The sequence below is a fragment of the Liolophura sinensis genome, chromosome 6, assembly GCF_032854445.1.
Source record: "Liolophura sinensis isolate JHLJ2023 chromosome 6, CUHK_Ljap_v2, whole genome shotgun sequence".
NCBI classification, from domain to species: domain Eukaryota; kingdom Metazoa; phylum Mollusca; class Polyplacophora; order Chitonida; family Chitonidae; genus Liolophura; species Liolophura sinensis.
The window spans coordinates 37,250,377-37,274,524 of record NC_088300.1 but is presented as its reverse complement, the minus strand read 5'-3'; the positions used below and the strand labels follow the sequence as shown (position 1 = coordinate 37,274,524).

General features: G+C 39.6%; 2 protein-coding genes across 7 annotated transcripts; both read right to left on the bottom strand.

Annotated features, from left to right (window-relative positions):
- Positions 1–678: 678 nt before the first annotated feature.
- LOC135466680 (netrin receptor UNC5B-like) lies at positions 679–14,161 on the bottom strand. 5 transcript variants are annotated; one of them, XM_064744317.1, is made up of 6 exons: positions 14,029–14,161; positions 6,991–7,135; positions 4,974–6,068; positions 3,072–3,215; positions 1,743–1,908; positions 679–818 (listed from the first exon to the last, which is right to left on the bottom strand). In XM_064744317.1, exons 2-6 carry the CDS (start codon positions 7,042–7,044, stop codon positions 811–813), a joined length of 1,467 nt encoding a protein of 488 aa, XP_064600387.1. In that variant the 5' UTR covers positions 7,045–7,135; positions 14,029–14,161; the 3' UTR covers positions 679–810. The 5 variants fall into 5 exon arrangements, with proteins under 5 accessions (XP_064600387.1, XP_064600384.1, XP_064600383.1 ...); XM_064744314.1 differs by lacking the exon at positions 14,029–14,161 and adding exons at positions 7,998–8,297; positions 11,148–11,236 and having other exon boundaries at positions 805–1,908; XM_064744313.1 differs by having other exon boundaries at positions 805–1,908.
- Positions 14,162–14,967: 806 nt separating this feature from the next.
- LOC135466681 (uncharacterized) lies at positions 14,968–24,107 on the bottom strand. 2 transcript variants are annotated; one of them, XM_064744318.1, is made up of 4 exons: positions 24,064–24,107; positions 19,819–19,988; positions 16,077–16,202; positions 14,968–15,291 (listed from the first exon to the last, which is right to left on the bottom strand). In XM_064744318.1, exons 1-4 carry the CDS (start codon positions 24,104–24,106, stop codon positions 14,968–14,970), a joined length of 663 nt encoding a protein of 220 aa, XP_064600388.1. In that variant the 5' UTR covers position 24,107. The 2 variants fall into 2 exon arrangements, with proteins under 2 accessions (XP_064600388.1, XP_064600389.1); XM_064744319.1 differs by having other exon boundaries at positions 24,042–24,088.
- Positions 24,108–24,148: the final 41 nt, after the last annotated feature.

The window sequence follows — 24,148 nt, the reverse complement described above, 5'->3', positions numbered from 1 at the left end:
TTCTACCTCTGAAAATGTTGAAATTATACAGTTAATGAAAAACAGTAACAAGAATTGCTATACCAGACCGTATTTATGCGGTTTTTAATGTGACTATTTCATTGATTGGCTATTTTAATTAAGGAGAATTACAGGTTAATTGAGGTATAGGTAAATATAAAGCAGTTTACTGAATTGCCTCCCCTGGGTCATCACAAAAGGTTACGTGTAAAATTGTATGTGTACAATTTCTACATGAAAGTCTGTGGAGCATGGGTTATTTCGCCCAAGAGACTGCTGTGGACAACATTTCAGAGGCACTTGATGTATATTTTATTATCTTACTGTGAAGGAAATGCCATCAGTCACCAAAGAGAACACTTTCCCAACACCGTCAAACACAAACAATATTTTTCACTTGGCTTCAGTCAGTGTCAGCCAATGAAGGGCCGTATGATTTGTCGTTGCGTATATCCCCTACAGATTTTGTTTCAGCTACATTTTTTGGAAATGACGACTTGCTAAGGCTCGTCAGGACTTGCTTCACCCGCTCTGTGTTTGTCAATTTCCATGGCAGCATCTTCACGCTTCATGTCCAGCATGATCCGGTGAAGATCGTCAAGAGTCTCTTTCTGACTCTCCCATTTGTTCAGCACGGCGTCCACAGGAGACTCATTATTCTCTAGGTACCGGATCTCTGAAGCTGACAAGCCGATGATGTCAGCAAACATCTGCCAGTTGTTGCCGGAGACATTGTGCGGCTCCAGTAACATGACCAGCCTTAATCGTAGTTCTTTGGGGATCAATCCAGTCGACACTGACCACGGATTGCTAACCACCTGAAACTCAACGATGTAAAAATGATGCTTTCTAAAAAGAAGAAAGGAGTTTTCACGTGTACAAAAGGATATCAGAGGTTTCTGTCTATTGCGACAGGTATAATATTTATTGCAATTGTCCATATTCCAGTGACTAGCTAAAGAATAATTGTTCATGGTTGCATTAGGTTTTGAAATTTTTCTTGTTCTCTGCGCCGGCTCTGGCAGCACTGCTCGCCTTTTTGTTGGAGTAACTGAATTTATATTTGCTATTGTTCTAAGACAAAATCCTTCAACTTTCCTTTCATATACTGAATACATTAGATTGTGAGCCCTAAAGGCATTTTATCGGTTATGTATCAACAGTCGTTATTTATCATACTGGTGTTGACGTTTAAGTATAAGTAACATCAGAATTTCCTGTATACTGCTGCGTACAGTTATGAAAGGCCCCACATGTATTTTAACATCTCAAGGCTATGAAAATGACCGTTGTTAGTTTAAAATTGGATAACAATCTGAACACACCTTAGTTCACAGTCAAGCCTGAGTCCGTGGATGTTAACTATGCTACGTTTTCACCTCTCATCAGGACAAACTCAGTGAGAATCAGATCTGAATATGTTAAAGGCGACTGAAATTCAAAGTATATAGATAAGTATTGATCCCTTAATGTACAGGAGTAACACAGAACACTGGACATTTGTTATTTGAGCACAGTTATCAGTTATGATTACATAAAGGAACAGCAATAAAAATCGAACGAGATATTCTAGTTACTATACTCTTAATCTTACAACATCACGTTTCTAAGAATTTGACCTCGGACGATGTGTTTTGACTTTGCCCTGATATTTCAACCAACACTGTTGAACATGGTAATTAGTTAGATGTGTTAATACAGGGGATAATTGTACATCAATAGATTAGCAGCCATCTTCTCACCTCTTGCTCGGCCTGCTGGGAGATGTTCAAGACCTGACACTTGGCTTTCATACGCTTTCTGATACGCCACAAACTTACTGTGGAAAACGTCCGCATTCGCCTTGGTAGTAAAGGCAAACTCGTGGTTGGGAGTCAATCCATGCCAGATCTGCTCATACTGCAACTCCTGAAATTATCACGCAGATAATCTGGCTGAAATCGACATTCTCATATCCTAATATCATTGGTGGATCTCAGGCTATCTATGTGTATTTTATATTGGGTGTTCAGCACTATGTGCATTCTGGTGCTGAGACGAAAACACCAGACACAATACGGTTGATTCATCGTCAGATTATGGACCTATATAGGCTATACATAGGCGTCTTGTGCTATTCATATCTGTACCCATGAACAATATACCCATTTCTCTAATTAACATCACATTTGATATTTGGATAAATCTGTCCATGTATGGAGAATTTGGAATGGTTTCAAATTCTCACTACACTCTGGTGTAGGAAAAGGCCCACATTCTGCCTCGTTTTTGGCGTAGAAAAAGGTACCCATTCTCAATACCCTTTGGTCTGAAACAGGCAGTCACTCATTCTCACTGCCCTTTGGCTAGTGGTAGCCACTTTAACCACACTGTGTACGAAAAGGCGCCCATTCTCAATACCTTTTGGCGTAAATAGAGGCACACATTCTCACTGGCTTTTTGGTGGAATAAAAGCACCCATTCTCATGATCTTTTGAAGTAGGAAAAGGCACACATTCTCACTGACTTTTGATGTAAAAAACAGCACCCATTCTGACTACACTACGGTGTATGAAAATTCTGTCTCCCTAATTGGCGCAGAAAAAGGCATCCATTCTCAACACCCTTTGGCGTAGAAAAAGGCACCCATTCTCACTTACTCTTTTGAGTCGGTAAAGGCAGCCATTCTCACTACCATTTTGAGTCGGCAAAGGCACCTATTCTCACTACCCTTTTGAGTCGGTAAAGGCAGCCATTCTCAAATACCTTTTGGCGTAGAAAGAGACACACATTCTCACTACCTTCAGGTGCAAAAAAAGAGACCCATTTTTCACTACCTTCTGGCGTAGAAAATGGCACTGATTCTCACTATCTTTTGGCGTAGAAAAAGGCATTTGCTCTCACTACCTTCTAGCGTACAAAATGGCACTCATTCTCACTATCTTTTGGCGTAGAAAAAAGCACCCGTTCTCACTACCTTCTGGCGCAGAAAAAATCACCCGTTCTCACTCCCTTCTGGCGGAGTAAAAGGTACCTATTTGTTACCCATGTTATATATCGTTACAATGCGAGCTTGAGTTGATCTAACTCACTACAGATTGGTCACCAATCAGGTTCCAGAGGCTCGAATCCAGATGGTTCTCCAAGCAGAGGTTTTCTCCGGTATTGTAAATGAAAATAGACTTTTTGGGATGAACACGTCGGCCACCGAGATCTACTTCCTCCTCTTGTATATCCTGAAATAGATATGCAGTTTAGATATGGAAATGAAAAGAATCAACAAATGACTAAACATATCTTAATTCATATGGACTTCCTAACAAATATATTTTCAAGCATTATTTTCGTGAAAATTGACAAGGTTTCTGAAAATCGGTTATTCGATTCGGTTGGTCAGAAAGCCTACGTGCATTGGCAGTAAGTGGCGTACGTTTTCCTTATATACCAATTTAATTTTGAATACGGATTGAAACGTTCACAGTTGTACATGCATGTACCAATGGCGATTAGGTTTGCTAACATGAAATTATTCACGTGGGTGTATCTACACCTGTGGAGTTCTATTGACTTTATCGATTGACAGCAATACTATGCTTTCCATTCATGCGATATTAACATATTTTGCGGAGCTATGTAAGTATGGAGCCGCCGGATATAAAACCAGTCCAATGTTAACAAGAAATCGCAGCAATTCAAGTTGATAGTTTCTAAATTATTGCTCAAAATTATACCGATTGTCGATTGCACTCACCTAGAATAGCGCGAATAATGAAAACCTTTGCTTTGGTGCATGAGACTTTGTATTTAATTCTAATTCCGCGTATGTATAGGGCAATGTGCCAGTCATGTTTATACACAAACGCTCACAATATTTATTTATTTCATTTATTGGTGTTTTACGCCTTACTCAAGATTATTTCACTTATACGACGTCTGTCCGGTTACAAAGGCGTGAACGACATAAGTTATTACACCATTCACGGAATACGTAAGACGTAACACTGAATTACACATGCCGACTAGTACTGTTTAGCCACACTGTGCTATCTACTTTTAGTCGGCTGATGGTTTTAACCTTATTTTGACGCCCTTTATTTTCTTGTATTCCCGGATTTGTTGCACTCATTCCTAAAGACACTTTTACAATACATACTGGCCGAGTGGACACTGTTTAAACGTTTAAACTTCCGGTTGCCTGTTTAAATTTCCGATTTTGTGATTTCAATTTGTTTAGTAGTACAGCAAGTTGAGAAATCTTCATCAAATTATTACCTGTCGTTAAACGTTGAAGAAAATGTTTCCACTTCCGGTTCAAGGAGTCCATTATACTCACTGAATCTTACCCAACGCCAACTGGTAACCATTTCGGTGAGTGTAGTGAATGGAGAGTGTGGATGGAGACCAGCCCGTGTACTTGCAAAGACTACACATTTTCTATATCGTCAGCCACTGTTCTTATACTGTAATTGTCAAAACTGAAGACTGGTTGTGTATTGAAATCGGTTGTCTAGTTGAAGAATCCAGCTTCAACACATGCTTTGGACTGAAGTCATGTGTGTATTAATTATAAGTCCTTGATATTTTGTTGAGAATCTCCGCATTTTGGGTTGAGGTTGTGCGATTTACTTCGAATACTTTAATGCCATTATTTCATTCAAACAACTAACACCGTTACATAGGCCTACAAGTGAAAGCTATATAAAGATAAAGGCTTTAAACACATTGATCTGTCTCAATTATAAGATGTCCTGTCCAAGGTGAAGGCCCGTCGGCACCAGAATTCTCAAAAAATAATCTATTAATTTTAACAGAAAGGCTGTTGTCTTAGTAATGCTAGAGTGTATTCTGTTATTATAACATAATTATGTGTCATATTCAACATAATATTCTGTTAGTCTAATGCAATCTTTATCCTGATCTAACAGAATAATATGCCACAATAGCAGAATACACTCTAGCACCACTCAGACCAAATTTAACAGAGTACAACTCACCTGCAGCTCTTTCTCATAATTTTCTACACAGTAAATCCTAATTTTATGAAGTTTCCCTGTTTTTAGAGGAGGAGCAAATGCCAGAAGCTTGACGTCTTTAGCCGTGCGCTGGTCAGCTTTTGGCTCCGCAACCAACGTATACAGGGTGAAATGTTTGATTCCAACACTAACGACTTTGTTGGCAAAGCTTCTTTCAGAATAGTCAGCTATAGTCATCATTTTCCAGTGAGGGGTTGAATCTATCCTATTCTGGCTACACATCAACTTTGGCATCCAACCTCTCAAGTCGTCCAACGCACAATGCGGGAAGGAAAGCTTTACCGCTTTTGTAAATACTGTACCAAGTGGTTCGCAGACTACAACTGGGCTGAGAAGAGCTTCCTTAGTTGAAAGAGGAGGATATTTATTTGTATCCCACGTGACTCCTATGGAAATTTCTATATCTTTAGCTAGGGCTCCTTCTGGAACTTCCAATCTGATCCCAGAGAGTTCTATAGATCCTCCCGTGGCACCCAGAACCGCATGTTTGAAGATTTCCTTCTGGCCGATATATGGTACCTGGGAGTGCGCGGATGCCGTGTCACCGGGCCCGAGCAAATTAATGTAGGACGTAGGACGTTGAGACGGGACGCCAACAGTTGACTGGCTATCAGACAGCTGAATATCCGATAACTGACCTTTCGGGAGATCCGTGGAGAATAAGACGGAGTGAATGGTCAAGCGATTAGATGGGATGGTAAAGTTCTCATCTTTGCGCAGCTTCCCCTGTTTGGAGAAGTAGCTCTGTGATGCTGAATACACCTGTGATAGTGTTTTAGTGTTACCAACAATGGTTGCTTGCCTTCCCCATAATTGGACGGTTGTCTTCTTAATCACATGATCAAACACTGGCTCAGGCGATGGGTCAACGACGTTTTCGTTGTCCGGCATTCTTCGGGGAATAGGTAGAATCTCCATGGGTGTCTCATAGTAATTCAATGTCCTGGAAGAGTGACTCCTGGAGACCAGTCTCCATCGATATCTGCACACACAGTACACCAGAACACCAATAACCACCAGGAGGAGAGCGACGATAATGCCAAGTACAATCGCGGCCTGTCAAAACAAAGATGGACACAGGTACATATGTATATTACAAACACACATTTATGTACACCTATGCAGTATATATCAGGTATACCTTCTTATATGAAGAATGTAAAATGCGTTACAATGCATTTACTAGATGGTTTTGCACTCAATAAATTTACAAACTAGGTTAGGGTGACAAGATTTCTTAGTAAATATGATGACCTGTAGATGCCATTCGAGATTTTTAACATTTTGTACTGATTTACAATACTTCAGAACACTTTCTAATGAAATTTATCATCATGAATCAAGGTCTGAAGTATATGCAAAAGAAAATGAACGCAGAAACAAAAACATTTTAAACTAAAAACTTCGAAAAACACAGAAAAAGTTGTGTAAACGTTTTCTCCGTGGTGTAAACGTTTTCTCGGCGGTGTAAACGTTTTCTCGGCGGTGTAAACTTTGTCTCTGCAGTGTAAACGTTGTCCTTGTGGTGTAACCATTTTCTCCGCGGTGTAAACGTTTTCTCCGTGGTGTAAACCTTTTCACCGCGGTATAAACCTTTTCTCCGCGATGCAAACGTTTTCTCTGCAGTGTAAACGTTTTGTCTGTGGTGTAAACGTTTTCTCTGCGGTGTAAACCTTTTTCTCCGCGGAAAAGATTTATACCGCGGAGAAAACATTTACGTTATATCTGAATTTACCAATTTTGTCCAAAATGCTCTTGTGTTTGCTTTAATTGTCCTTTACATACACTTTAAATTTTTGTGTTCCTAATAATAAGATTTCACTAGTAAAACCTTAAAATAATTTCAACATTTTAGGTTGTTTGTTATAGCTATATATTTGAGCCTCGTATTAGCCAAAAACAGTGTATGTTAAATTCGCGTGGAATTGAAAGACTGAAAGATAAATATTCCATTTGTACATTATTATGTTGTACTCACAACTGCCGCTCCACTCAGCGGCGTTGACGCTTCCGATGTGCTATTGTTCGCCATTTTGTTTATGCTTGTATGTTCCGAACACGCTAATGGTTAACCGAGCCAAAGCTATCATAGCTCTCTATCCCCAAGCCTACGCGCGAGGCGTCTGAAAAAAAAAACAAAACAAATACATACATATGACACATGATATATATGTATGGAATATATATATATGGAAACAAAAAAAGCTGAGCAAAGTCTAGTCCATTACATTGACTTAAAGAAAGATGTAAATACAAGTAAGTACAGGTAAATCATCTGTGTAATCAACATTTCACCTGTCAACATGCCACGCCACTTTTTTTTATAGGATGCTCTGTTTAAATTGGCAATTAAACTATTTGACCTTGCTCAGCTTTTATTTTTTGAAGTTAGTTGATTTGTGTTTTATAGTCTCGTTATGTGTGTTCTCGACCCTCGAAGATTAAAATCAAATTAAAATTCAAAAAATGAAACGTCAGCAATGTCACTTCTATGTACCTATACTTTTGCAATAATGTTAATATTGCCTCAATATATATATATATATATATATATATATATATATATATATTTTTTTTTTTTTTTTGAAGAAATAGAGGAGAATTTACATAGGAAAAACACAAAAAAAACCTTCTCAACTTTCTGCATTCAGTTATATTCCAACTTTCAAACTTCATATATATATATATATATATATATATATATATATATATATACATGTATATGGGTTTCCTCTTGTGTCTCCGAATTGGCGGGTAGTGCTTTCTGCCAATCGTCTTTTCTGGTCCACCATTCACGGCCTTTAGTTTCAGCCTGATTATGGACTTTATGGGGTCTTCGTTTTTGTTGGAGATAAGCTCTCTCATTTCCTCGTCAAAACGCTTGTACTTCTACACTAGGTGAATATGTCTGTCCTCAAGAAGTAGAATTTCAGTTTTCACCACTTGGGAATAAACACTGTGTCCATGTTGAGGAAATCTTTATACCTGTCCGCAGTTCCTTGTGTACGTTGGGCATTGAAGTAAGATTGCTTCCATCCGTTCGGCATTTTTGTCCATTTTTTTGCCAATTGATTTCTTGTGTTTGGAAATGTTGGCCTCTAGCATATTGTCAGTCACACATCGTGTGGTACCGTAGGTCTTTTCGACATATTCTTGCAGACGGGAGAAAATATGAGTTCCTGACGGGCTGTTCGCACTGGAGCTGACGTCACCGGTGGGTCCTGTTGTTTGAGTGAATGAGTGGAAGGAATTCTTCAACTGTGTCATCTCGTCCAACAATTTTCTCTGTGGACATTCATATTCATATTCCTTGAAAATAACATGAAGTTTGAAAGTGCAGTTGGAATATAATAGAATGTAGAAAGTTAAGAGGGCCTTTTATTATTTTTTTTCATATATATATATATATATATATACGAGACACGAACACTTTGTGCGTGTTCAATACCCGTCCCGGATGGGGGTCTGTAAATCCACCTGCTCTAATTGTTCGTGACCATGTTCCATGATGACAATAAACGGTCGACGGCGCTATGTGGACGTTTGCACAGTGTGGGGATCTTATCGTTATCTCTGGAATCGTAGTTTTGCAAGCTCAGGCTATGGTCACATTTTACTGCAATTTCGGCCACATTCTCCTCCTAAACACTGTGCGAGTTTCAACGACTATTTACGTTCCTTTTTCGGCCACACTTCCATACACATTACAGAACAGGCTTCAACGACTGCAGTTTTCGACCAAGTGCACTTCCATGCTCTGCCTCACAGTCTGTAAGCCGTCTACATTACTTACGGCTGTTTTCTTCTTTAGATGTAGATGTTAGTGTTTATTAAGCCACTGTGGTGTACATAAATCTACCATAATCCCGTCTTTTAGCACGTTAAAGATTGACATGAATATAGCTATATTGCATAAAGAACTTTATTTGCCCTGCTTTGTCATTCCAAAGAGCTCGGTCGTGGCTTCTAAATGTAGGCCCACGGTTTTTGAGCGATCGAATTATTTTACAAATACATTTAGGCTGGTTTTTCCAGTTTGCAATAATACCCCTATAAACCAACACAATGTGATAACAATATGCCCCTTTCGTTTCTGGAATGTACACAATACTGATCTGAACTGACTTAGATGTGGAATGCATGCAGTCAGTACATACACCCTTTCTCTTTTTTATATATTTTATGAGCCTATATGTGAGTTTTGAGGGCGGATAACTCACCCCCATTCACAAAACAATCACGGAAAATGAGACGTTTTTTCAAGCATTATTTTGATGACGATAACGCTCATTTTCGAGAGTTTCAGAAAACAATATTATAATATCGTGCATGTTCATAAACGTTCATAAAATAAAACAGTATATGATACGAGGCATTGTTAAAGGAAGGCTCATAAAACAAAATGGTACAAGATATGAGGAACTCATAAGGAAGGTTCATAAAACAAAACGATATGTGGTATGAGGCACTGATAAGGAAGGTTCATAGAACAAAATTATATATGATATGAAGCATTCATAAGGAAGGTTCATAGAACAAAATTATATATGATATGAAGCATTCATAAGGAAGGTTCATAAAAGAAAACGATATGAGACATTGATAAGGACGGTTCATAACACGATATATGATACGAGGCATCGATATTTATTTATTTATTTATTTGATTGGTGTTTTACGCCGTACTCAAGAATATTTCACTTATACGACGGCGGCCAGCATTATGGTGGGTGGAAATCGGGCAGAACCCGGGGGAAACCCACGACCGGAGAGGAAAGGCATTGATAAGGATGGTTCATAAAATAAAACGATATATGATATGAGGCATTGATAAGGAAGGTTCATAAAACAAAATGATATATGATTTGAAGCATGGATAAGGATGGTCCATAAAACAAAACAAAATGATATACTAAGCTTAAAGCTTGACATACATGAGCTTAAGACTCAACTCGAGTCTGCTGCGTCGGGTCGTAAGCGCACGAGTACATTTATGCGAAATGGCGACCCGACTTAACTGTTCAAGGATGTACTGCATTCGTTACGTGCATGCCGCGATCAATCTTGAAGTCATATAGCTATCAGCCGTCTTCGCTACGACCAGAGGAGGTGTATCGAGTCGCGCCTTAAGCTCTCGTGTATGCCGAGCTTTAGACGCATTAACTGAACTAAACCGAAGGTGTCATATGCCTACAATCCCGTGTATATGTCGAGCTTTACAAGCTCGGTATAGGGGCCTACACGAGCATTTTAGACGTCACTCAACACAACTGAAATGATCGTATACGAAGTCGCTAATGGTAACACCTGGAACTTAACTCGAATGTACCGTTGCGAGTCCTAAGCCTCGATTATGCAAATGAAATAACGACGGGCCGCAAGTAGGGTTTAAGTCGTACGGACAATAGCGACTGGGACGAGCTTGATACTATGACCAGTTCAGATGGGACCAGTTGTGTCGGAAATTCCCGTGTATGCCGAGCTTAAATCTCAACTCATCTCGGCTGTTGTGGCATATCCAGAGTCCCAACATACACAAGTGCTAACCATGAAGACGCGACTCAGCTCAACTCATCTGGTCGCACGCAGACAGTCCCCGTCCTTGATAACCATATGTTTGTACTTACACTGAGCCGTATACACGTAACGACTGGAGTATAACTTCAGTTTATGAGAAATAACGAAGCGACAGTGTGAAGTTATACTCCAAGGCCCGATTCCACAAAGCTATTTCTGCCTTAAGCCAAAATTTAAAAGCCTCCAAAACATTGCTTATTTTGGATACTGGAAATTTTGGCACGTTTATCTTAAGATAAACGTCAGAAATGGCTTTGTGGAATCTGCCCAAGTCGTTACATGTACGCCGGTCAATCTGTAAGTCGTAAGCCCATCAGCGGCTGGGACCAACTCGGTACAGCCAGCTGGGTTGAGTCACCTCCTCAGCTCGCAAGTATTCCGAGCTTATAAATTAGCAAAGCTAACTTATAGTTTGTAGATGTATTGAAATTTTTTCCTTACATAAAGCTGCAGCCTATTTGGCACCAGAACATATGATGGTCCTTAAGCTCGAGCTACAAACTGGCACTAAGTTAACACATAATCTTCCTGCTTTGGCGTAGGCTTTATGTACCATACCTTGCATACGGGTGAAACTGTTAAGATCTTCAGATCTCCCATTTTGGTCTTGTAGCGGACTAAAGTACTATCTTCTATGTACGTACATACCTACAGCACGCGCATAAACGGGAGGCCGTGCGGTTTTGGCGACATCAAAGTTATACTTGCTTGTTTAACGTCACTGGTGTGTCTGTATATATATATATATATATATATATATATATATATATATATATAGACACTCCTAAATAGATTTTAAAAACATTGCTGCAGAATTATCTCTCGTTTGAATGATAGTCAGTAACGCTAAACTTCCTGGTAAACAGGACCGTAGGCCACTGAGTGAAGACGTCGTGTATAGCCTTACACCTATGTATGTGGGGGGTGGTGGTTACATGCGACAGGCTACTAAGAAAGTGGGTCAATTCGACAAGAAAAAACTCATTCAGTCTCACTGGGCTTTACAATTTTTATGGTGAAAACATTTACTGGATTTCTATTTCAACATTGTGAAATATAGAAGCTCACAGTGGCCGAGTACACCGTCAACGATGGCTCAGGAGACTCGCACCACTAAACCTGAAGTCCGGGGACAAATTAGACGGATTTATTCGCTCGTACCGGCGTTTGTGAATTTCTGAAAACCAGCGTTATGTGTCCCCGGCTTTAGAGTTGTTCTAGCGCACGCTGATTTCCTCTTCGGTCGTACGTGCATGAGATCTATCAGCAACATGTGGATGGTCGCGCTCTCACCGTGCCTTACCCCGCCTGAAACCACCACTATGCTGCCTCAGGCCCCGGGGGTGCTGTGAGCGAAGTATTCTTGAGTATACGGCGTAAACATCAATGAGATAGAGAAATAAAGAAACAAATGTCACATGGGTTTTAAATTGCTGAAAATAAAAAAACAATCTAGCAAAGATTTGTGCATGCATTCTTAAGCCATATAGGGCATGAAAATACACGTATCGGCATTCCGAAAATTTACATGAATGGTTAAGCTGTAAAATTTAAGATCATTTTTCAAGTTCACCTTTACCCAATATTTTCGCTTTCAATAAGATCTTTAAATATACTTCATTATTGTATATATTGTTTCACTTTAATCGGATGCAGTCAATTTCCTAGACGGAGGAAAGCGGGGTGTCGGGCGTCGGCCTAAACCTCAAGCCTAGGGCAAATTACTGACTGAAAACAATTTTCAGTGTCAATTGTAAACGCTGTTAAATTTACTAACCAGAAGTTTCAGTTCTAAAGGTGACATTTGATAAACACAGTAATTATTGCGATGATACATATATATATTCTGCATTGGTTCCAGAGTCTTTCACAGCTTAATGCATGCATACGCGGTTCTTTGTTATCAGTATATAAAGTGAACTGAAATATTGTAACATTGCGTACAGAGAGTTGTACACTACTACATCGGCGTTTTGCGCAGTACTCAACAATAGTTCATTTATACGACGGCAGCCAGCACTATGGAGGGCGGAAATCGTACAGAGCCCTAGGGAAATCGTAGACCAATGCTGAGGTGTACATATAAAAACAAAGTACATTTATTCATTTCATTGGTGTTTTTTGTTTATTACTTTTTTTATACTTGAGAATATTTCACTTATACGACGGTGGCCAGCACTTTATGGTGGGAGGAAGTTGGGCAGAGCTCTGGGAAACCCACAACTACCCACAGGTTGCTTAAGACCTACCCACGTACGGACGGAGAAGCCAGCATGAACTCCCAGCGACAGTCTAGGTGAGAGGCCAAATCGTCAAATATAAACTTTTTTTTTTTTGCTCACACAACCCTCCTCTTAACTGTGCTCACACAGCACATATTGACCACCAGTGCTCACACAGCCGTCACTGACCTGTGCTCACACAACCCTCACTGGTCTGAGCTCACACAGCCCTCAATGGCCTGTGCTCACATAGCCCTCACTGATGTGGCATGTTCTCACACAGCACCCGGCACTCTGCTTTAGACTCTGGCAGAGTTGAGAGAACCTTGACGACACCTTCAACTTCTCCATACATATCAACCATGTTAAAACCTCCTGATACACAATGTAAGAACTGAACTCATTGATTTTACAAGTAGGGAAGTGCACTTTCAAATTTAAACATTTTAACAAAACATTTACAGAATGAAACTGTCTATGAAAGCATGCAGTATAGCAATACACAAATTGTTGAGTTGAAACATAGTAATCCGCCCAGCATTGCACATTGTTCACCATAGTTGTATGTATGTATGTATGTACCTATTTATCTGATTGGTGTTTTTTACGCCATACTCAAGAATATTTCACTTATACGATGGCGGCCAGCATTATGGTGAGAGGAAACCGGGCAGAGCCCGGGGAAACCCACAACCATCCACAGGTTGCTGAAGGACCTTCCCACTTATGGCCGGAGTCAGTGAGCGAGTACTTGGAGTTTAACGTGGTACTTAACAGTTTTTCAGTCATATGATGACGTAGGTATCCTTAGAGTGCATGTAATGTGCCACCTTATTGCAGGATGGATTTCCACCGCTCTTGTATCTAGTGCTGCTTCACTGATATGCCTGACTGGAGGCAAGTAAGCCGCCCACCCGAGCCATTATACTGATACGGGTCAACCAGTTGTTGCACTATCCCCTTCATGCTGAACGCCAAGCGAGGAAGTTACAACTTCCTCTTTTCAGGTCTTAGGTGTGACTCGACCCAGGATTGACCCTGGATCTACCTCTCCTGAAGCAGATACTCTACCACGCCTGTGCTATCGAGGCTGGTACTTATATACATATGTATGCATGGCGATGTGGAATCGTCAGTGTGTGTGTATACATATACCGTGTCTTCTTGTGGCAGGGCAAGTCTAAGCTTCTAAAATCGAAGAAATTCTAAAACCTCACCCAGTCACACCAGGCCAACCAGTTTCCTTGCTCTAACTTCTCAGTGCTGAGCGTCATGCACAAGTGATGAGACGGCATCGAAAACCACTTTTAAAGTCTTTGGCATAACCTGACCCTTTGGAGCATATCTGTGGTTAGATTATTCCTCACAGGTACCTGCGTGGTATACTTGGCAGACATAAGGATAAACAGCACCAGTACCAAACTCCACTTCCACTTTGGTGACATTAAGTTGAGGGACAAAAACTTACAAAGAAAAACTGGAACTGTAATGGGGAATAAATGTTAACCAGTGTCCAACAGATTGCCTCAATTCCATCTCTCAGAAATAGCCCCAATTGCTCAGATAGTGGAAATAAAACCATGCTGCCTTAATACATAACCATGTGGACAGAGCCTGTCATTACATACAGATCTATGATTATGGTAGATCTACAGTCATGTTATACTACTGCCTCTACACACTGTATGGACACCTTCCTTAACCTTTATAGTAATGTTGACAGTGACAACTTAAGCCGACAACCTACCCTGCATTGTCAACACAGGCGCTGAAACTATACACCACAAGTACCATTCCCATGGTATTTCCATAGTTAAATGTATATATTTCAACAGCAGGCCTACTGTTTACCCCACTTTCCTATCAACTAATCTGTATTCTGTATTTCATCTGATATTGTGAATATCAACACCAGGTTTGAGTCATCGTTGTTATGTCTTACTTTGGCCGAGACTGTGTTGATATTGCATGTAACTTTCACAACTAAGCTAGCTGAAATGTTCATCACACACACATTCAAGTACACTGATCATAACAAATCTCTGTTTAAACTTGTGAAATGCAGGATAATCAAACTGCTTGACTGGCAAACTACATGCTATACATTAAACACATGTAGTAATGAGCAAATTTAAAGTCGTGAAATTTGCTCAGTGTCAGCCTGTTGGCTTCGACCTTGTGGATCGTCTCTTGAAAGAAGAAATGTCTTTGTACATGTAATCTGTTCTTTCCACCTGACATGGATGTGGTGGTGGCTGCAACAGGTTACACGGTTTTAACGCTTCACCTGTTGTGAATTCGGTGTGAGGAGTTCTGCAGGGTTGAGTGAGTTTTGGAGGAGTAACACTGGCGGTCATCTTGTGGCCTTCTGCCACTCCTGGGCTCTGGAGGGCTTGATGTGTTGGGCAGTGAGCTAGCGTCTTATACAGCCTATACGACTTCTCCAGACGTTCTCCTCGATCCACTAACATAGATGCTGACTGAAATCAAAGATAACATAATGCTGTGACGCATGCAATGTTATGTCTAAAACAAAACCTGAAGCTGTGCTAACCTATTTTAAAGCAAAGAAAAGGCAGTCAGTTTAATTGGTGGAGAAAGCTGGAGTGCCTAGCTTAAGCCACCACACTTGGCTTGTTACTGACAAACTTTCCAAATTATAAGGGACATACCGACTTGCATGCCATATAAGGAAGACACGTGGTCTTCAAAGAACACAGAACCTTGAATACAGCTCTAAGAGCCAGCTTATTGACAAGAAGGCCTTTATAAACAGTGAGTGAGGGAAATACTGCCTGAAAGATCTGAATACATTTTGCACATAAGCTCCACAGGAAACTTCTAAACTTCTGGAAGCAGGGAAGTGGTGTATGCAAATGACCCATGTTTTCTTGGGGGTAACCCATTGACGTATTGGCCAATCCACACAATGTAGTTTTGTCTCCAAAATCAAATTGAAAACATGCCTACATTGAACTGAAAGTTGCTCTTTCCTGTGGGAAAAAGTTGAGGAATTAGGGTAATCAATGAATTTTATCACCTGAATATTTATATAGAGGATTTGCAAGTTAAGTCAGATAATTAGATTTTGTTTTTTGGACAATCTTCATTATTTTATATACCCTCCCGTGTTAACATGTAGTGATTTATCCCACCATGCCGTAAAGCGATGACGTCACGTCACAAAAATGTCGTAACGTGATAACTTGAAACCCCTGTATTAAGGATCAACAATTTCTGCAAGACAGTTGAGTCCTGTTGTTACCTTAGATAAGGACGCTAGAGAAGAAAAGGCCGTCCTTGCTCTGTCAATCACATCCTGTTCTATTGTACACACATCACTTGTGTTCCAATTCAGCTGAAATTCTGTCAGGTTGAACCTACACTGTGCCTACAGAAGATAGAGAGCAGCTGAGTAAGCACCTTGTTACAGTCTATAAAGCAGGGGCACATGAGGCACTATTCCTGTACAGTACATTCTATACTGTTGGGACACAAGAAACTGTTCCTGTACAGCACATTCTATACTGCTGGGACACAAGAAACTGTTCCTGTACAGCACATTCTATAATGTGGAGACACAAGAAACTGTTCCTGTGCAGTACATTCTATACAGTTAGGACACAAGAAACTGTTCCTGTACAGTACATTCTATACAGTTAGGACACAAGAAACTGTTCTTGTACAGTACATTCTATACAGTTAGGACACAAGAAACTGTTCCTGTGCAGTGCATTCTATACAGTTAGGACACAAGAAACTGTTCCTGTGCAGTACATTCTATACAGTTAGGACACAAGAAACTGTTCCTGTACAGTACATTCTATACAGGTAGGACACAAGAAACTGTTCCTGTACAGCAAACTGTTCCTGTACAGCACATTCTATAATGTGGAGACACAAGAAACTGTTCCTGTGCAGTACATTCTATACTGTTAGGACACAAGAAACTGTTCCTGTACAGCACATTCTATAATGTGGAGACACAAGAAACTGTTCCTGTGCAGTACATTCTATACAGTTAGGACACAAGAAACTGTTCCTGTACAGCACATTCTATACTGCTGGGACACAAGAAACTGTTCCTGTGCAGCACATTCTATAATGTGGAGACCCAAGAAACTGTTCCTGTGCAGTACATTCTATACAGTTAGGACACAAGAAACTGTTCCTGTACAGTACATTCTATACTGTTGGGACACAAGAAACTGTTCCTGTACATCACATTCTATACTGCTGGGACACAAGAAACTGTTCCTGTACAGCACATTTCTATAATGTGGAGACACAAGAAACTGTTCCTGTGCAGTACATTCTATAATGTGGAGACCCAAGAAACTGTTCCTGTACAGTGCATTCTATAATGTGGAGACCCAAGAAACTGTTCCTGTGCAGTACATTCTATACAGTTAGGACACAAGAAACTGTTCCTGTACAGTACATTCTATACTGTTGGGACACAAGAAACTGTTCCTGTACATCACATTCTATACTGCTGGGACACAAGAAACTGTTCCTGTACAGCACATTTCTATAATGTGGAGACACAAGAAACTGTTCCTGTGCAGTACATTCTATACAGTTAGGACACAAGAAACTGTTCCTGTACAGTGCATTCTATACAGTTAGGACACAAGAAACTGTTCCTGTGCAGTACATTCTATACAGTTAGGACACAAGAAACTGTTCCTGTGCAGAACATTCTATACAGTTAGGACACAAGAAACTGCCCCTGTACAGTGCATTCTATAATGTGGAGACACAAGAAACTGTTCCTGTACAGTGCATTCTATAATGTGGAGACACAAGAAACTGTTCCTGTACAGTGCATTCTATAATGTGGGGACACAAGCAAATGTTCCTGTACAGTACATTCTATAATGTGGGGATACAAGAAACTGTTCCTGTACGGAACATTCTATAATGTGGGGACATAAGAAACTGTTCCTGTGCTGCATATTTTATATTATGGGGACATGAGCAACTGTTCCTGTACAGAACATTCTATAATGTGGGCACACAAGAAACTGTTCCTGTACAGCACATTCTATAATGTGGGCACACAAGAAACTGTTCCTGTACAGCACATTCTATAATGTGGGGACGTGAGCAACTGTTCCTGTACAGCACATTCTATAATGTGGGCACACAAGCAACTGTACGTTTACAGCACATTCTACAATGTAGGGACAAAAGAAACTGTTCCTGTACAGTACATTCTATAATGTGAGCACACAAGCAACTGTTCATTTACAGCACATCCTATAATGTGGAGACACAAGAAACTGTTCCTGTACAGTACATTCTATACTGTTGGGACACAAGAAACTGTTCCTGTACATCACATTCTATACTGCTGGGACACAAGAAACTGTTCCTGTACAGCACATTTCTATAATGTGGAGACACAAGAAACTGTTCCTGTGCAGTACATTCTATACAGTTAGGACACAAGAAACTGTTCCTGTACAGTGCATTCTATACAGTTAGGACACAAGAAACTGTTCCTGTGCAGTACATTCTATACAGTTAGGACACAAGAAACTGTTCCTGTGCAGAACATTCTATACAGTTAGGACACAAGAAACTGCCCCTGTACAGTGCATTCTATAATGTGGAGACACAAGAAACTGTTCCTGTACAGTGCATTCTATAATGTGGAGACACAAGAAACTGTTCCTGTACAGTGCATTCTATAATGTGGGGACACAAGCAAATGTTCCTGTACAGTACATTCTATAATGTGGGGATACAAGAAACTGTTCCTGTACGGAACATTCTATAATGTGGGGACATAAGAAACTGTTCCTGTGCTGCATATTTTATATTATGGGGACACGAGCAACTGTTCCTGTACAGAACATTCTATAATGTGGGCACACAAGAAACTGTTCCTGTACAGCACATTCTATAATGTGGGCACACAAGAAACTGTTCCTGTACAGCACATTCTATAATGTGGGGACGTGAGCAACTGTTCCTGTACAGCACATTCTATAATGTGGGCACACAAGCAACTGTACGTTTACAGCACATTCTACAATGTAGGGACAAAAGAAACTGTTCCTGTACAGTACATTCTATAATGTGAGCACACAAGCAACTGTTCATTTACAGCACATCCTATAATGTGGAGACACAAGAAACTGTTCCTGTACCACACATTCTATAATGTGGGCACACAAGCAACTGTTCATTTACAGCACATCCTATAATGTGGGGACGTGAGCAACTGTTCCTGTACAGCACATTCTATAATGTGGGCACACAAGCAACTGTACGTTTACAGCACATTCTATAATGTAGGGACAAAAGAAACTGTTCCTGTACAGTACATTCTATAATGTGAGCACACAAGCAACTGTTCATTTACAGCACATCCTATAATGTGGAGACACAAGAAACTGTTCCTGTACCACACATTCTATAATGTGGGCACACAAGAAACTGTTCGTTTACAGCACATTCTATAATGTGGGGACACAAGAACCTGTTCCTGTACAGCACATTCTATAATGTGGGCACACAAGAAACTGTTTGTTTACAGCACATTCTATAATGCGGGGACACAAGAACCTGTTCCTGTACAGCACATTCTGTAATGTGTGCACACAAGCAACTGTTCGTTTACAGCACATTCTATAATGTAGGGACACAAGAAACTGTTCCTGTACAGTACATTCAGATAAAATTTTGCATTTCAAATATAAGCATCAGATCAATTTGGTTAACCAGTCAATTAGCATGTGGTCCATTCATATAGTTATCTGGATACCATGATTATACAAGTAGACATTCACTTTGCTTTATATTTTTTTATTTGATTGTTCTTTGCCATACTAGAACTCAAGAATACTTCACTTCACCTCACTCAAGAAACCAGGCACTTCGTTTGTATATTAAAATGTGTTGGATCTACATGTAAGTACACGCAAGGTCTATATTCAGCTAATTAACAACGTTTTGTCCTTCAAAGTGCTATGAATAATATGCTGTATAAAGCTTACCAGCTGGTTTAGATCAGAGTTGTATTGTTTCACCAAATTGCTTTTTATTTTCTGAGGGTAGGTTTTCCTTTTCCCTGTAGTTTCTACCATGGCGTCGTCATGCTTCTCCTCTAAGCTGAGAGGATTCACATTCTGCTTGTTTTCTTCAATTCTGGATCTGTCACAATCTTCTGAAACAATTAACAGCCATTACTACTGGTAATTAAAAATCTATACACAGACAAATTTGTACCGATTTTGAGCCGAGCTCTAAAACTATACACACCATTACAACCTGTGTTAACAATGATGTCTATCAATGTAAAGCCAGGCAATGTTAATGAAGTTCACTTCAACCAGTTCCTGGTCTAGAGATTTGCCTTTACTACTGAAGAGCTAAGATTGGAGTTCCTCACATAAAATGCGCGATAAGCATGATAGGCTGATAGGCTGATAGGCAACAACAGCAAGCTGCCCAAGCAGCTTCCAGAAAACATAAAGCCTGCTGTTTTGGGCAAAGCAACATTAAAAATGTTCTTAGAGGTTTACATTTATGGATGCAGTTGTACAGTTCAATAACAAATAAACTAGAAACAAATGTTTTTAATGCAAAAACTTGTATACCACAAACTTTCCTCATTCCCAAACCACAGACTACTAACTTTCTAAAAATGAAGCAATAAAGATAAAATAAGAAAAGCTGCTATGATACACCTAATAATAATTTTATTTTGATTGGGGTTTTACACCGTACTCAAGAATATTTCACTTATACGACAGTGGCCAGCATTATAGTTACAGAAAAGTGGGTGGTCCTCGTGATACTCACGACGATCTGCAGATTACTGCCAGAGGTTCACACATATGACCGGAGAGGAAGCCAACATCAGCTGGGCTTGAACTCACAACAAGCCCATTGGTGAGAGGTTCCTGGGTCAATATGCTATGCTAGCTAGCTCACCACTAGGCCACAGATGGCCCCCTACCCCCATAACACCCTGCTCCTAATAGTACTGTACATTAAATTTCATAAGTGTATTAAAACCAATACTGTGCACTCTTTTTGTTTCACAGAATGTCCACCCATGTGTACCAAGTTGACACACAAAACGTAAACAACTGGACTAGATATAGCCCTGGAGGACTGCTTTTTTGTGTTTGGACTGGGGCTTGCGTAGTCAGGACTTAGTGCCATTCACCTCTGAAGGATGCTTGGTATAGTTTTGAAAAACAGTTGATTAGTAACCTCCCCAACCTGTCCAGTTACTCCTATAGAATGCTCGAAGTGGGAATGCCCGTTTGTCTCCGGTGTAATGAATGGATCCAAAACATCTGATCTCCCACCACCGCTTTTCATGACAAAGTAATTTTTCGTTTCACTGCCGGTGAAAGCAATGGTGATGTCATGACATCACAAAAAGATTGAACATTGTAACCAATGTGTGGGACATCCGCTTGACCTATCTGCACACACTGTTGCTTACCACAGGTCAATTGTGTGTTGCAGATTGACAGTTTGGACAGGTTATACGCCTGACATTAAACACGTCACTAAAATGACTGATAGAACTAGCGGTTTGTAGAAAACTTCTTCTCATGGTTAGCAGCTGCACATGATGCATATCGCAGTACGCAAGGTTGCCATAATATCAATGGCAGTCTGACAAAGCTAGATTCTCCGTACTACACTGACAAGTGAAGGGATGCTGAGCTAACAGCTAAGTTTTGTCCATTTTATGCCCATCTCATTCCCACTATACGTAACAGAATCTTTTACTTGAAAATAAAACAAAATATCACACATTTGAGTTGTCTAGATGGACGTTGTTTTGCAGCAGTTTGCTGGCTATAACACAGAGAACAAACAGCAAAATCAACATTATTTAAGTCTAGACAGACTATATATTCCTTTACGTGAATTTCTTTTTCTCTTTATAAATATCTTGGTTGAAGGAAAATGTGTTTTCTCAATTATACATTATACAAGAAAGAAAAAAGAAAAACAGTTTTCATTATCAATGAAATATTTATGAACACACACATGGATATATAATAATTTTAGACAGTAAGCCTACTGGTTTATATTCAACCAAACACAATTCCTACCAATCTAAATAAATAAAAAGGAAAATTCAGAATAAAAACAATTCACAGACATGATCTTAGCTTTCCAGTATAACCAGAAGCATATATAAATTCATTAAAATAAAATAACCCAGAAAATACACGAAAACTGATTTGTTTCACAATTTATTTGGCCTTGCCTGCTGCACATTCTGCAGATAAAAAGTCTCCAACTGATAATCATATCTTAAGATAATTATACACATGTATGGTACTAATTGTGCAGATAAGAAGTCTCCAACTGATAATCATATATTAAGATAATTATATACATGTATGGTACTAATTGTGCAGATAAAAAGTCTCCATCTATAATCATATCTTAAGATAATTATATACATGTATGGTACTAATTGTGCAGATAAAAAGTCTCCAACTGATAATCATATCTTAAGATAATTATATACATGTATGGTACTAATTGTGCAGATAAGAAGTCTCCAACTGATAATCATATATTAAGATAGTTATATACATGTATGGTACTAATTGTGCAGATAAAGTCTCCAACTGATAACCATATCTTAAGATAATTATATACATGTATGGTACTAATTGTGCAGATAAAAAGTCTCCAACTGATAACCATATCTTAAGATAATTATATACATGTGTGGTACTAATTGTGCAGATAAAAAGTCTCCAACTGATAATCATATCTTAAGATAATTACATACATGTATGGTAGTAATTCTGTAGATACAAAGTCTACAACTGATAATCACTAACTAATGTCACCACTGTTCTGAAATATGTATTATTCGCCGACGACACAAGTGTGTGTATCTCATCCTGAAATATAAACAAAGCAGTCACTACCCTGTCTGCTGAACTCAAAAAGATTGGTGACTGGATGACTTCAAACAGGCTATCGTTAAACATTAACATAACCAAGGGTAGCTTCATCGGATCAGTCTCCTCTTCTCCTAAGGACATTCCTCGGCTTTCTATGCAAGGGTCAGTTATAGACTATGTTTCCAAATTTAAATTTTTGGGTATAATGTTTAACAGCAAACTTTCCTGGACATCCCATATCAGTTACATATCCAAAAAGGTATCTCGCAATATCTAATAATGTATAACTCCTTCTTTTCTCCTTTTCTGAACTATGCTTGTGTTTTGGGGGGTAACACTTATCCCTCACACCCTATGCAGTGTGTTCAGTAACCCTATCTAATTGACTCAAGCACACAGGCCCTCTCTTCAAATCTCTGAATATTTTACCGGTAAAATTCTCTATCCTTCAGGTTTCTTTTTTAATCACTCATAAATATATATATCACCCCTATAAAATACCCCTGAACTGCCGTAACGTTTCGAAAACAATCATATATACACAATTATCCAACCAGAACACAGTGTCTAACCTATTTCGACCCCTCCACTCTTCCAACCCGTCTCTCTACTCAATTCGAAATTTGATCCCCCGGGAATGGAACAGGCTACCAGTTTCTCTCAAATCTATTGACTCACTTTCTCTGTTTGTAGTCCAAAATAAAAGATTACTTGATGAAACAATTCTGACTTATTTTCAAACACATCAATGTCTCATAGCCATGCACCACAGCATTTCTTTAATCACGTTAACCTGCTTTGTGTTTTTCTAAAATATGTAAAACGTTTACTCTGTTATTATTTACTTAAAATTCACCTAAAACCACCTCCATCTTTTATACTTGTACTTCCTCAGGATAGATCAAGTTCTTTGTGACTTTATTCCCCGCCATGCTTTATTTTCTGTAAACATGTTTTCTGTAAATATACTTATGGTAAATAAATTCTAAATCGAGCTGAGACGTATTGTGGCGGTGCGGTGGGTGTGGAAAGTTGGGGTTTAGGTTGGTGGCTTATATTTGCGCCAGACTAGATCGATAACAAAAATAATCGGCCTGGACCTTCGTTCAGTACGAAATTAACACTGTAAGCGTCGAAACTCCAACAACACTAGGCCAGTTTAAGAAAAGGAGTTGGAGTCTTTCGGGCTGAGAGCAGAGTGGCACTATGAAGCGCTAACACGCTACGCACTCGGTCACGTAGGCCCCATATTGATAAAAGACAGGCGGGGTAGTTGAATGCCAAAAGCTAAGAGCTACATAACGGCACATTTAAATACGATTAACATTTTGCATAAGGTACACCAACCGTTGGCGTTGTGCCTCGATTCCCCGGCCGTCTGACTGTCCATTTTGAATTGGCGCCCAGAAATCGTTTTTGGCCGAGATTAATC

Excerpts from the sequence above, each read along its gene's own strand:
- LOC135466680 (XM_064744313.1), bottom strand. The coding sequence starts at position 7,044 with ATGGCGAACAATAGCACATCGGAAGCGTCAACGCCGCTGAGTGGAGCG. Across the intron at positions 6,069-6,990 it reads CGCTGAGTGGAGCGGCAGTT|GCCGCGATTGTACTTGGCAT; the intron begins GTGAGTACAACA and ends TTGTTTTGACAG. Across the intron at positions 3,216-4,973 it reads ATTATGAGAAAGAGCTGCAG|GATATACAAGAGGAGGAAGT; the intron begins GTGAGTTGTACT and ends TATCTATTTCAG.
- LOC135466681 (XM_064744318.1), bottom strand. The coding sequence starts at position 24,106 with ATGGACAGTCAGACGGCCGGGGAATCGAGGCACAACGCCAACG. Across the intron at positions 19,989-24,063 it reads ATCGAGGCACAACGCCAACG|AAGATTGTGACAGATCCAGA; the intron begins GTTGGTGTACCT and ends TAATTGTTTCAG. Across the intron at positions 16,203-19,818 it reads ACTCTGATCTAAACCAGCTG|GCACAGTGTAGGTTCAACCT; the intron begins GTAAGCTTTATA and ends TATCTTCTGTAG.